Here is a 14504-nt window from a genome sequence, read left to right as displayed (position 1 = left end):
TAATATGTCCGTTTACTGGGTGCTCCCGGTGCACCCTGAACTGTGCTCGGTGAGCACTGCATGGAGGTTGTCCTTTGAGGGTGATAACTGTTATCATTTTGCAGATGAAGAGACTGAGGCTCAGAGAGGTAGGTCCCCGGTTCAGGGTTACACAGCTCATGAAAGCAGTGGAGCAGGGTTTGAATTCCTGTCCTTTGAGCTCTGGCACCTAAGCTTTTCCTGTCACATGTGCGGTCACACCGTCATTTGCTCGCCCTCCTTATGTCTGACTGCAGTGGCAAAAGCCCGAGGATTCAGAAATGATACCAGATCTGGGTTTTTGTATATTTTGACATCTCTCTCTTTTATTTTTTAAGGTTTTATTTATTTACTTTTAGAAAGAGGAGAAGGGATAGAGAAAGGAGGAGAGAATCATCACGGTGTGGTTGCCTCTCACGTGCCCCCTACTGGGGACCTGGCCTGCAACCCAGGCATGGGCCCTGACTGGGAATCGAACCAGCAACCCTTTAGTTCGCAGGCGGGCGCTCAATCCACTGAGCCACACCAGCCAGGGCTGACATCTCCTCTTTCTGATTGAGCCCTGGGGGAGGCGGATGTAGTTCCCCAGTGATTCTGCGGGTGTCGAGCGCCCAGGCCTGTTCGTGGCTCTGCCCTTGTGCGAGTTTGTCTTCACAGTGTCCGGGTCAGGACGTCGTTGCTCTAGAATGAGCATAGGACAAAGCGCTGACTGGGATTTTCTCTTTTCAAAATTTTAGGGTGGAGTATTAGTCACCTGCTGCCTGATGACGCTCCTGGCTGGCAGCAGGAGACAAAGGCGGGTTAAGTGGAGCCACCGGTAGAGATACGCTTTTGTCCGTCATCATCTGTGTGCACGTGGCACGCCTGCTGTTTTGTCCCTCTCCCCTTTTGATAGACACGTGGAAGTACGTGTCTTTCCCCTTGGCTTCGCTGCCGGTGGACGAACAGCACGCACACAGCGGCCGTCCACTCTCCATCAGCGCAGAGGGCGAGAGGGGCGGGCCACCGGTCACCTGCAGTCAGTGCCGCCCCACCTGACGGGGCCAGTGGCCTCTCAGCCCGGGCCAGCGGTGGCCTTGCAGGCCTGTTCCCCAGAGTGGCCAGGTCTGCGCTCTCAGCAGACGCCCCCCCTCCCCCCCGTCTTCATTTCTGTGTGAAATTTCCTGCTTTTCGAATTGGGCAACAAGTTCCAAATTCAAAATCAAGAGGCAACAATAAACTACCCCGTGAGCCAAGCCGTTGCTCCCCAGGTCAGATGGGTCGGCCGGTCAGGTGCGGCTCATGGCCCGTGAGTTCGCAGCCTCAGCTCGAGACTTGGGCTTGTCTCCTTGCGCCCTGGACTCACCCCTGGGTTTGGGCCTTGCCCCTGTCTTGGCTGTCTCTGGGTCCTAGGACAAGTGATTACAAGTGATTACTCTGGGCCTCTATTTTCTCCTCTGTAAAATGGATCAGCTTTAATAGTTTACCTCTGGTGTTCCCTTCCATCCCTCCCATTTTCCATGTCCCAGTCACCAATATTGCAAAGAGTAAGCTCCAGATAAATTCAAAGCTTGGGTTGTTTGGTCCCATGCCATCTTTGAAACCCTCTCCAAATATAAATGCCATTTGTCACATGTCTTCCTGGAGGTCGCTGCTAACCCCACCAGGCCAGTTGTGATACAATTTGAAATGTTTTTTTATTTATTTTTATTTTTTATTTCCAGCGTTTGGTGTGGAAAATGTTTGCGTGTTTGGTCCTGCTCTTTGTTTTGTGACTACGCCACATTCCGGGTTTTCTTTTTGAATTTAGGCATCAATGAGATCTCGGAAGATGTCTACACGGCCGTGGAGCACAGCGATTCGGAGGACTCCGAGAAGTCGGACAGCAGCGACAGTGAGTATATCAGTGACGACGAGCAGAAGTCCAAGAATGAGCCAGAAGACGCAGAAGACAAAGAGGGGAGCCGGCTGGACAAGGAGCTCTCCGCTGCCAAAAAAAAGCCCAAACTGGCAAACCCGGTGGAGATCAAAGAGGAGCTGAAAAGCCCGTCGCCGCCCAGCGAGAAAGCAGACCCAGACTCAGCCAAGGAGAAGGCAAGTCCCCAGCCCGAGAAGGACTTTGTGGAGAAAGCCAAGCCCTCGCCCCATCCCACGAAAGATAAACTGAAGGGAAAGGACGAGATGGATTCCCCAACAGTCCACTTGGGCCTGGACTCCGACTCGGAGAGCGAACTTGTCATAGATTTAGGAGAAGACCATTCTGGGCGGGAGGGGCGGAAAAATAAGAAGGAACCCAAAGAACCATCTCCCAAGCAGGATGGTAAGTGACTAAACCGGTTTCCGCTCTCTTGATTTGGGTTCGAATGCCGCCTTTCATTTGTATGAGCAAAGCTCTGTGACCCGGGAGTTTGATTGGCTTGAGGTCACTTAGCTGCTTATCTCATAGGACCAGGACTTAAACTGGGTCCCCCCACTTCTTACCTGCACAGTACCCAGCGTGGTTGATTCTGAGCGCAGAAAAGTAAGTCTCCCAGAAAGTAGTAGTTGCTCTTGGTAGTCAAGGCATTTTTAGCTCCAGCAATTTCTTTCCCAGTATGTCAGTTTATTTTCCTAAAGTGTTTGGCAACATTTAGACATTTGACGAGGCTGAAATTGTTAGAAGCCTTCGCTTTGAAGGTCTTGGTAAGTTTGGCTTCCCTTTCTTCCCCGTCATGCTGGCCAGGCATCTCAGAGTGCGTTTTCTTAACAGAATATGAGGCCATTATCGAGAATTGGGGTACCAGAGTAGCGGGTGCTTCTTGGGGCACTGGAAATCCAGGGGTCGTGACACAGTGCGCAGTTGAATTGATACTCCACCATGTTGGCACTTGGTCTACCTGGTTCCAGGGTTTTCCAGCACTGGCACTTCTGACATTTTGTGCTGGGTAGGTAGTTCTTTGTCTTGCTGTCCTGGATTCCAGTGGCACCTGCCCAGCTGTGGCAGTCCGAAGTGTCATCGCCCCAGCACGTCGGCCTAACCCTGGAAGGAGTGTTTGAATGCTCGGAAGGGTGTCCTTCCCGTGGACAAGGCAGTCAGCGCGTTGTCCGGTTGGTTCGGCGAGCGGGCAGCGAGGGGATTCCACCAGGCACAAGGAAGGTCATGAAGAATGAGCTGAGGGGCCTGGCGATGCATTGCCTGAGGACAAAGGAGAGGTCGCAGCCGTAAAACCTTATGTACTCGGCGAGGAACTTAAGGGACCGCCAGGTTTAAGTTTTGGCTCTGCCTAGTCTCTGACAGGAGCTGGCTTCTGAGCCGTACCCTTGAGTGAGACGGGGTTCTCTGCCCTCGGGGATTTCTCAGTCTAATGCCGGTTCAAAGGCAAGTCAGGGATGGGCCTTGAGAATCTTTGCTCTGTGGTTACACCAGCCTGAGCTGCTCGGGACCCTCCGCCGTGCAGGTCACCCAGACAGGCCAGGATGGCACGATGGAGGGAGAGAAGGCAGTTACTTGAGTGGGACTGAAGGACAGAGAGACCACCCCACCATCCCGGGTCCTCTCTGAGCTGCAGGGATGGTCTCTGAAAAAGGCAGTCACGTGGCGGGACCTCCTCTGATGTTTCAGAGAACAATAGGAGTAGCATTTGTTCCATTTGGGGGACTACTTGGGTGCAGATGGCAATGCTCCTATGAATGGATATGTTTATACCAGTTCTTTTCCTTCAATCTTTTGATTGATTGGTTTTATGCCCGTTCCTCTTCCAGAAAGGACTTACGACAGATTGACAAGAATACATAATCACGAGACAAATGCAAACAAAATCAGAATAGTGAGAAGTTTGAGGAAAGTTTATATATGGAAATACGTACTATTTCAGTCTTGCTGTGAGCTTCCCAGCACTCGAAGCAAAAAGGGAAATACAGTTCCTTAAAAACATTACATGTTCCAGAAAATTAAAAAAAAATTCAGTTACTTAAACAAAGTAGAGAGGTCTTTCTTGCACTGCTCTCTGAGGGAAATGTCTTCAGGAGACCCTGAGTGGTGGATGAAGCTGGAGATGATTCTACAACATGATTCAGTTAGATCAGATTCCTAGCATTTGGGGCAAAACCGACTAGTCTTAAATCCATAACCCCTGATGGTGATTTGGGTCTTGAAGAATTGGCTTCATGTTGGACTCCGCAGTAGACAGAGCACCTTTTTTCAACAAAGTGTTGTTCCTTACACATTTATTAAGCGAAAGGCATTTTGGAATGTGCTGTGATGACCTCCAGCTTACCTTCAGTGAGAACAACGGCTTATGTGTAGAATATGAAGCTTCAGGCAGTAAAACAGCTTTTGCAGCCAGTGACCGCAGAACAGAGGCAGAGGGAGCTCGCCTAGAGACCTTTGCTATGCCCACAACACCAGCAGTTTCTGTCTTTCTCTTAAAAGGTCCTCCTTTATGTCCAAGGCAGTGACCGAACCCTGGAATGAGTAGGTGAATTGGATGGGTCAGCTTCCGGTGTACTGGCCTTCAAGAAACGCGCCCTTTGTTGGGCTCTAGGCGGTTGCTCGGACCCTCTTGAATTTCTGGGATGAGTGGAATTTTCCATAGCCCTCTTTTCTTCTCCATAAAGCATCAGAACCCCGTAGACTAGAAATTAAAATGCTTCAATGTCTAAAGGAAACCCCCAAAGAGCACTTTGAGGACGGGCAGGATGCATGATTGTGGCAGAGCTGTAGCCCGTGTGCAAAGCCTGCCGTTTGCTGTTACACATCTGGATCACGAAAAAGACCTTTTCGTGGTTGTCCTTTGTGTGGGGGGTGGGGTGGGGTAGGGGGGTGGAGAGAGTGTGGATTAGGCTAGTTAATCAACAATAACAACGTATTTTTTGGTAACTTGGCAGAAGATGGGGAGGCCTTGAGGGTACTTTTGCAGGTTGGAAACCCTGCAGGTCAGCCGCCCCATGCGGCCACTTAGAAGGGCTGAGTTCAAAGCCACCTGTCCCCCTGGAAGGGGCAGGGGCTCTATCTGGTGTCTGGCAGGTTGTCCTGGGAATGGATGAGGACTCTGCACTGTGGGAAGAATTCCCTTTCCAGCCCTGCCCTTGAACTTGGCTGAACTGTCCTCTCCAGAGGACCAGGAGCGCCAGCCCAATGTGATAGCCCCCAGGAAAGCCCCCAGGTAGAAAAGCCAGCTTCTCTCTTCTCACTTTCCCTGGCACTCTAAACCACACAGCTCATTGCAAGGTCTTCCTCAGAGGCATCCAGCGCGTGTCTTTCTGGGTGCAATAACTCTGAAAAGGCTGGCGGAACCTTCATGGAAGGAGTTTGCCGTTCAGGCACATTGTCTAGGAGCGGAGGGCTGACTTGCACCTGTGTGGTGTGTGGGGTCCTTGGGGCCTCCTCTCTGTGGGGAGGCTCCCCTCCCCGGTGGCCGGCACCCCCACAGTGATAGACGCCACCCCGTATACGGAGGAGTCCTTCCACCGAGCTCCGTGCCGCTGGCTCTAACCTACCTTCTGGCCAGTCCCCACTGCCTACCCTCACTTACCCGCAGTGCGGGGCTCCCTCTCCCTCAACACGTCTTGGTGGGTGCTGTTCCCCCCAGATTCTCACTCCGGCCTGTTGGAATCCTACCCTCTCCCCACACAATCCAGCTCTTCCCAGAAAACATACTCCATAAAGTAGCTTATTTCAAATTTGAGGCATTCACATTCGTTATTTTTGCCATTCCCAAGTCCTGCTCGTATCATTATTGACTTAATATTTTTATTGGAAGCAACCTACTCTTTAAAAAAAAAAAACAAGTCCATGTTAGACTTAAACTTGACCACCACACAATAGGTGAACCAGTGTCGGGTGCTGCACCTCACGACGAGGCAGGAGCGAGTACAGCCAAAACAAGAACAAGGTCCCCCAGTCCTGGATAAATTCCATCGTGTGGGCAAGGTTGTGGTCTTGGGGCGGAGTTCCCTGTAGGGCTGGGTGTTGGGGCTCCGTCTCGCTGAGACGTTGTCCTGGAGGGACTCAGACGAGGTGAAAAGGGTGCTTTTGTTTCTGAGTGGTTCAGTGTTCTCGGCTTTGGCCATTGGGAAGCCATCTGGGTCGTCCCGGTCCCTGCTTTATCTAGCCAGAGGGTTTCTCTTTGTCCCTGGGTTAGTTAATTCAGCTGGGTCTTTCTTGAAGCGCTGACCCGATTCTCACTTTGGAAAATAAGACACTTGGGAGTGGTTCAGTTCATCCACTGCCTCATCTATGAGTTGACAGACAGCTGGAGGGCAGGGGCTGGGCCTGGCTCACCCGTGTCCCCCAGGGTTCTCGACCTTGCTGACTTGGGTCTCGGATGTGAGCAGGCCCCCCTCATCGAAGGAGGGCGTGCTCCTCGGGGCGTCCTTGGGGACGGAACTTGCTGGGCCTTCCTGGCCTTCTGTTGCTTCCCCCCAGAACTGGCGGGCGTGGAGGACCCTGCAGGCAGACCTCAGTCACGTGACTTTCTGTTTGTTTTTTCCATGCACCGGCCTCAGCGGTAGCTAAAGCTCCGCCACTGGCCACTACGGCAGGCAGCCAGTCTCCCCCCGACACGCCGGTCCTCACCCGCTCGTCCTCCCAAACTCCCACGGCTGGGGTCACGGCCACCACCAGCACCACGTCCACGGTCACGGCCCCGGCCGCCACCGCCACGGGAAGCCCAGTGAAAAAGCAGAGGCCGCTTTTACCGAAGGAGACTGCCCCGGCCGTGCAGCGGGTCGTGTGGAACGCATCAAGTAAGTTTCAAACGTCCTCCCAAAAGTGGCACATGCAGAAGATGCAGCGCCAGCAGCAGCCGCCGCAAAGCCAGCAGCAGCAGCCTCAGTCTTCCCAGGGGACGAGATATCAGACCAGACAGGCTGTGAAAGGTACCGAGCCCCTGTTCTGTTCTCCGTGGCACCCGCGCCCTTTTTGCCACATTGACAGGAGAAAAAAAAAAAAAACCAAAACCATTGTTTTATTTTTTTTTCAGTTCCCGTTTGTTTCCCGGCTGTCACATGCTGCGGGCCGTACACATTCCACGTGGCATTATTTTTAAAAATTGTTTTGCAGCTCGATTTTTTTCCGTTTATTTACAATTATTTTTTTATTTTACAAACAATACGTGGTGTGGATTCTCCTTAGAAAGGGGGCGAGATATTTACACGAAAGTCTGCTGCCCCAACGGACTGATCTTTCATTTTATGGTTCTCCCTTTCTCAGCGGCCGCTGTTAACTGTAAAACCTTTTTTATGCATGTATGCATATATATTTACATATATATGACTCTTCATGAAAATACTACTTTTTTTTTCCTTTTTTCTTTTTTTAAAACATAAAAATGGTACCATTTTTTTCACCCATCAGCATGTTTTGGAGATCCGTCCATGTCAGTACATAATAGCCCTACCTTATTCTTTTTGACTGCTGCGTAGTATTCCATAGTTTATTGAGAGCGCTCCCCTACTGATGGGCATTTAGGTTGCTTCCAGTTTTTTCCTGTTGTAAGCAGTGCTGCATCGCATACCTTCGTGTAAGTTTCCCGTGCATACCTGCAAACCTCTTGGCGGTACTTTCGAAAGAGTACAGGGAGAAATCGGTAGCTGGGGCTACCTTAGTGACTAGGGATTAGCCACACCCACAGGAAGAGCCAGCCTCGGGCACCATTTGCTGAAGTTGCAGAATTAAAATATCCTCCAGCCTTGCAGGGGGCTCCCTGGGGAGCCAATGAAGGGGCAGAGTTCTCGCTGGACAGGGGTGCCTGTTTGCCCAGCTTCGTGAGCACCGACATAGGTCTTACTCCACGGGAACCCTGCACTGAGACCCTTGAAGGTTGGGCTCCTTGTTGGAAACTCCGGTGTTGTGAGTGCACCCTATCGGGAGTAGCTTCAGGACAGGAGGGTGGAAGGCAGCAGCCAGAGCTTGCAAGTGCAAGCCTTCCAAGACGGGGGAGCAGGAAGACCAGAAAGTTGGGCAGGCAGAGTTGGGGTGAGCTGGACTGATCTCCTAGTTTACAGAGTCGGCGGGCCAGAGCCCACCACCAAGGGGTTGTAAGGTTGGGAGGAACTGTCCCCGGCTTCTGTGTTCTTACCCCGTCGGCGGGACAGCCTCCCCAGGGGAATGCAGGCCAGGAGAGGCTCACTGATGGTGGTCCGGTGCGCAGAGTCCACATGTCTGTGTCAGACCACCCAAGCGGGGTGCTGGGTGCAGTGGTACGGACGGGATCTGCGTCAGTGATTTACTGTTGCAGTAGGGAAATGTGCACTGTGAACTGAAGTCACCTGGGTGTGTACAGGGGTGGCTGGGCGTTTAAGGGGAGAAGGAGGGGTCAGGAGGGGGCCAGTGGGCACTGAGGAGAGTCGGGGAAGGGGAAGCGTACACTGAGTGGGAGATGGGGGATGGCCCGTGGGAAACCCTTTGGGGTTTGCTAATTACGCCTTTCGAAGTCAGGCTCCTACCTTCCTGTAGACACTGGGAGAGAGGTGCCCTGCCTTTAGGTATTGGATGGGACAGCCGATTATTTGGGGGCCTTGAGTTTTCTCAGGCAGACACTTTAAGCGGGGCTGGGGTCACCCGAGGGATGTTGCCTTGAGCTGTTAGAAGCTGTGTTAGCGTTTGTTCAAGCCTCTCTAGGTCAAGTTTGAGGGTTGTAATCAAGAAAGGGCTCAGAGGAGCCCGGCCAGCGTTTGGTGGAGGAGAGAGTCCCTGTCGAAGGTAGAAAAGCTCACGGGGGTGCCTCTCAGGCCCCACTCCCTCACCCCCGCTTCGTGCTGGGAACGGGCCCCTCCGGCGGCAGCAGGGTGACCGGGGGCCTTTGTTTCCCCAGCTGTCCAGCAGAAGGAGATCACGCAGAGCCCGTCCACCTCCACCATCACCCTGGTGACCACCACCCAGTCGTCGCCCCTGGTCACCAGCTCGGGCTCCACGAGCACCCTCGCGTCCTCAGTCAGCGCAGACCTTCCCATCGCCACCGCCTCCGCCGACGTCGCCGCGGACATCGCCAAGTACACTAGCAAAGTGAGTGCCAGCGGGCGCCTCGGGGGGGCGTCGGGGCCGGGCGTCCTGATGAAAGCCAGTCGGGTGGTTGTGGAGGACACCGGCCAGCAGTACCCAACTTGGCTGTGTATGTTCGTCAACAAGCGAGAAAAACATACACAGAGACAACCAGGTCCTGTGGGGGAATAGTAACAAGCAGGGCCACTCCTCACGTGGGGAGCGCCTTGGCCACCCTCTCTCCTGGAGGACGCCATGGCCACTCCTCATGTGGGGAGCACAAGCTTGGCCACCCTCCCTGGTGGGGAGAGCATCCTGTTCCCCCTTCGGAGAGGCTTTTTATTGGTTTCCTTTGCATAAGAATTCAGGTAAAAGCTCATTACTCAGTGCTAGGAAGTAAGGATCAAACGATAGGTAACGAGGAAGTCTGAGGGCCTATTTTGAGTCCAGGTCAAAGAGCTGTAAAACTTTGAGGAACAAACTTACTTCCTCCTTGGACCCTTATCATTCAACTGAGAGCATTCTAAACAAAGCAGGTTTCACAGGATTTTACATATTCTTTCTTAGGCTTGATCACCCAGGGAACCCGCCCTTTCCAGCACAGAGCTGCACCACCCTGTCATTGTTTCAGGCTTAGGTGGAGCAAGGGAACTAAGGCAACCAAGAGATAAGGAGATTTTCTCCCAGAGGATGAGGACTCAGGCTATGTCAAAGCTGAGGAGCAAGGGCCCATTACCCCCTTTTGCTGTAGCCCCCAGAGTCCTTCCTTGGGGGCCTCCCACGTGATCGTGCCTGTCTTAGGTCGTTCCCCCTTGGGGAATCTTACCCATCATTGGCTAACCGACCAAGCTTTGGGGTTCAGTTATGAATGAAGCAGCAGAAGCAGTGCTCCTGCTAGGGAGATAAGCTTTTGTCTCCTTGCTGGCTTATGGTCCAAGGCCACTCCCTCGGCCTTAGCCTAGGCGGGGGTTACAGCTTCTGATAGCAGGCAGGGCGGCTCCCGACAGGTCGTGACCTCGTGGGTCTTAAGGGCTGCTTAGGAGGGCAGACCCTGTGTGTACTGAGGAGCTCCAAGACTACAAGGTAACATTTGGGTCCGAAGTTGCGTCTAAGTGGAGAAATGTACAATAGACTTGAGTCTTCCTCTAGGAGGGGGTTGGTTCTAATGGCAGGGCCCAGCAGGAAGATGGGTGGCGCAGCCTCCAAGGGACCCTCCAGAATCCAGGTCACTCGTTAAGGACAGATTTTTTGTTCCTTTGGTTAACAAACGACTGGGGGTTGGTGGGTATTGCTGTTAGAAGCCACGTGGAACCCAAGTGACAGAGGCTTAAACATGAGACTTGACGAGGTGTGACGTCTGCGCCCAGTTTTTTGCAGGAGCTGGAAAGAGCTCCCACCCCACCCCCCGGCCCCCACCCTGGGGCACAGAGCCCTTGCTGAGGGGTGGGCGGGTGGGCGTCCCATCCTGTGCACGCTTGCATTCTTTCTTTTTCTCTCTTGATTTGCCAACTGCTTTTATGCTTCTGCTGGATTCGGGCAAGTAGGAGTCGGAGGTCTCAGTGACACCCAAGGGTGCTCAGTGACACACAGGGATGTTTCGATAGCTCGGCGGCAGGAATGCCTGTCGGAATGTCAGCTCCACGAGCACAGGGGGTGGTCGGCTCTGTTCACAGCCAGGGCCCCAGCGGGCCTGGCACCCAGGAGGCGGTTTGGTGCGGTTGGTGCATGAGTGCGTGTTGTCCCTAAGTCCTTGTCACGGGTGTGTTAGTGTCAGCAACTGTCAGTTGTAGCTGACGAGTAATAATCTACGAAGTACTTCATAAATTACGAAGTAGGTAATGATAATTTACTCTTTAAGAGTGAGCCAGTTACTAGTGAGTTACTGATAAGTAAACCCTCAAGTCTATAGAGAGAATGGGTGAAAATGCTTAAGAATAGTTGTCTCCTTTGTGAGGAAAAGAGTTGCTATTACGTTGCGTTAAAGGTGGACTCTTTTTTAGTTCTGGATGCGTGAGATACACACCCATTTGCACATCATTTTTTTACCACTGAGTTTTTGATGGCCGTGAAAAAAAATTTCTATCAAGGTGTAGGAGTCACCTGTTGTGGCATGACAGATCCCTACCAAGTGTAGCAATTCCAAACATCGCAAGCTTCTTAACTCCCCGTCTCTGTGGGGCAGGCTCAGCCAAGTCCTCGGCCTCAGACATTCTGGCTAAGCGCAGTCCTGGTGTCTCCTAGGGCTGGGGTTTCTCCCGGAGATTGACAGGGGAGGGACCCACTTCCTCGGGCTCTGTTCCCAGCTCCTGTGGCCTGGAGGCCAGTCTAGCTCAATGCTGCATGGGCCGCCTGGACATGGCGGTTTGCTTCATCAAAGCCAGTGAGAGACAAAGCTGGCCACCTTCATCTTAGCCGTATTCTGTGGCCAGAAGCAGGTCACCGGGCCAGCCATCTCCAAGTCTGTCTGTTGCTAAGGTGACACCAGCAGTAGCTTAGGTTGGCTCGTCTATCACTCGGGGCCACATGCTGTTGTAAGCGCTTTTTGCACGTTGCTCACTCAGTCTTACTGGCAAGTCGATGAGGTTGGTGCTTTTTTGCCTCTGTTTTATAGATGAGAAAACCGAGGTCCCGAGAGGCTCTGCAACTTGGCTAGGGTCACATAGTCGGTGAAGGGTTGCGCTGGGATGTGAATGGTGTCAGCCAGGATCCCAGGGAGTGGCTCTGAGCTGGTTTGTGAGTTCTCACGCAGCCTGCTGACTGCGGATGTCTGGATGGGTCCACACGCCGATTGTGCTTCGCACGTGGCTTTTGAAAGCAATCCTACTTACGGTGCGATACCTAAAGAGATCCTCAGAACCCAGTCTTGGGGATAACTTGATCTCTTCTTTAGCATGTCTGTGCCCTTTTGAATAACATGTGTGCATCGTGACTGAGTCCCCAGACTTCACAAGGGGACGACTCAAATGCCAGCTATTTTTGGCCGTCCTCAAGTTCTGCCTTTACCCGTTCTGCACCTGCACTAGTGTTGACTTAACGTTATTACTTAAATTACATTTTATTTAAGTGGGCCTAGACTTAAGTCTGCCCTCACCAGATACTCTTCCCTGTCACTCCTTTTGTTTAAGGGAGAGATTTGGTCTTGTCATCCAAGTGTTAAAGGCACGATGGCACCAAACCCGACTTAGGATCCGCACGTGAGTTTCCAGGCAGTTGACAGGGGGCTCATTTTTCCATCACTGATTTAAGGAGGTGCCTGGAATTGCCTAAATGGTCTCTTGTTCTGCTTGTACTTGACCCTTGTATCGCCTCCCATCGATGTGGTCCACGCTGTCTGCAGACAGAGGAGGATGCAGCCCCGGGTCTGCCAGTGGTCCTCGCCCAGCTGGCCCCCGCGGCCGCCCCTTCTGCTCGAGCAGAGCCGTTCAATAGCTGTTTTCCATAGCCGTTTTCTCTGCCGTGAAGAAAGTGAACACAGTGACGTATTTTTGGAGCTGACGGACTTCCCTGTCTCCGAGGTGACCCCGAGCCAAAGACCCCGATCTGTGTGTTTTGGCAGCAGGGCGCTCCTCGTTGACGTTGAGCCCGTGGCTATGTTTGGGAGTGAGAGTGGAAGTCAGTCCACAGACTCGTGACTTCTTTAGGCTGGAATGCAACTGTGGCGTTAGGGACAAGTATCGACTTTCATCCATTTTCTGGGGTTTTCACGTGAAGCAGTTTCATTTTCACATTTTAAATCCACGGGGACGGTGTGGCGGGGTGAGGGGGGCTGCGGAGAATGACCCCACGTACAGCGAGCGACACAGTGCTCACTGGCTCTCCTGGCAGCATCCCACTGCGGCTCCCCGGCACACGGGGAGCGGGGATCCCCACAACATCCTTTCCTCATCTCCCCCATCCCGTTTTGGGGTGAACTTGGGGTTGTTACTCTTTCAGGGGCTGGCAGCATTTTCATAATTACATGCTTACGTGGGTTTGGTTTTCTGTAAAGATCAGATGAGCACCTACTGTGTGGCAGGTGCTGGGCTGCAGTCTGTGTGAGACCCTCTGCTTGTTCAATCCTGTGCATGCCCCTCGAGGGGCCACTGTCACCATCCTCGCTTCCCACATGGGTACACCAAGCCTCAGAGAGGGTGTGGGTGGTGTGAGGTGGTGCTGGGACAGATCTTGGGCACCAGACGTGAGTGAGGGTGCCCTTTGCCCCGCTTTCAGGCCGCAGCCAGTCGTGGGAGGAGGTAGGACAACCCTGCAGACGCACAGGGTTGTCCGATTCCTGGGTGTCCGCTGTGGACCGGGGCTGATGCCACACCCTGGCTGATGCCACACCCTGGCTGGTGCCCTCAGGGCTCAGTTAGTTAAACTGGAGGGGCGGTGCACTGCTCACGGGCATTAAAGTCACACCCTAGCTGCACCCACACAGTGGATTATATTTTTGGTCCATAAAAAGGCACGGAGCACCGATACAGCCGTGAGTCCAGGGTGCTACGTCCAAGGAGCCCGTCCGGAGGAGGGCCACGTGTTGTTCGGCTCCGGGTGCGTGCAGCCTCTGGACCGAGCTAATCCGCGCAGACAGCAAGCGGATTGGTGGGTCTCGGGAGTGCGGGGCGATAGGGATCTTGGGGCGTGTGAAAGCTAAGGAGGACTGGAGCATCTCTTCGGGGTCATGAAGCCCTCCTGAAATGGATCGTGGGGATGCAAGTAGGACTCTGAATGCACTGGGAGCCATTGAACTGTACACTGTGAAGGGGCAAACTGTAGGGGATACCAGTGACAGCTCAGTAAAGTGATGGTGGTTTCTATTTTTAAGGGGAAAGAATTGAAAAACAACAGCAACGCAACGAAACAATTCCTCCCTTGAACCCACTGTGCTGTGCTGGCCGCTCTGGACACAGCGGGGGGCCAAGTTCAGCCTTTTCCGTCTATCCCGTGGCTGCAGAAACTAGCTTTACGGTTGTGAGGTTTTTCCTGGAGTAGGAGGCGGGGAACTTGTGGGTGGTCCCTATTCTGGTTGATACCAGGGTTTCTCCGGCTCAGTACTCGCGACGTTTTGGACTGGGTGATGCTCCGTCGTGGGGGGCTGCTTGGTGTACCCCCCAGTGTTCAGGGCATGTACTGACTTCTATCCAGTATATGTCAGTAGCCGCCCTCACCCCACCCCTCCCCCCGCCTCTCACCCCTCCCCCACCCCACCCCTCCCCCACCAATCCTGAGCTCCCAGTTGAGACCCGCCGCTTTATATAGGAAGGGTTTAGATACAGGCGTGTCTTCGAGAAGAGCCTCTGGGAAGCAGTCGCCTGAAGGTTTCTCTCTCTGTCTTTCAGATGATGGACGCCATCAAAGGGACGATGACAGAAATATACAACGACCTTTCTAAAAACACTACCGGAAGCACCATAGCCGAGGTCAGGGAGGACACGGGCTCTCGATTTTGCTGCAAGTGTTTCGTGGGTGCTGTGGGGTGGGTGGCCCCTGAAAACATGTCTCCGAACATCCCTCCAGGGTCGCGGGCCCGGTGCCAGGCTTGCGCGGCCGACAGGGGTTGCTGGGG

The 14504-nt window shown here is 53.2% G+C and overlaps 1 protein-coding gene across 18 annotated transcripts in view; it reads left to right on the top strand.

Annotated features, from left to right (window-relative positions):
* The window catches only part of ZMYND8 (zinc finger MYND-type containing 8), a 115974-nt gene that overhangs the window by 86168 nt on the left and 15302 nt on the right, over positions 1-14504 (top strand). For 8 of the 18 annotated variants that reach the window (XM_036009927.1, XM_036009925.1, XM_036009926.1 and 5 more), the window contains 4 exons: positions 1808-2317; positions 6484-6723; positions 8793-8983; positions 14278-14358. In XM_036009927.1, the coding sequence (XP_035865820.1) occupies positions 1808-2317; positions 6484-6723; positions 8793-8983; positions 14278-14358 (1022 nt within the window). Of the gene's footprint in view, positions 1-1807; positions 2318-6477; positions 6856-8792; positions 8984-14277; positions 14359-14504 lie in introns of all 18 variants that reach the window. The other 10 variants (XM_028523862.2, XM_036009921.1, XM_036009922.1 and 7 more) reach the window with 2 other exon arrangements.

Source organism: Phyllostomus discolor, chromosome 9, assembly GCF_004126475.2.
Source record: "Phyllostomus discolor isolate MPI-MPIP mPhyDis1 chromosome 9, mPhyDis1.pri.v3, whole genome shotgun sequence".
NCBI lineage: Eukaryota > Metazoa > Chordata > Mammalia > Chiroptera > Phyllostomidae > Phyllostomus > Phyllostomus discolor.
Note: the sequence above shows the minus strand (reverse complement) of the source record. Positions and strands in the feature narration are given on the sequence as shown.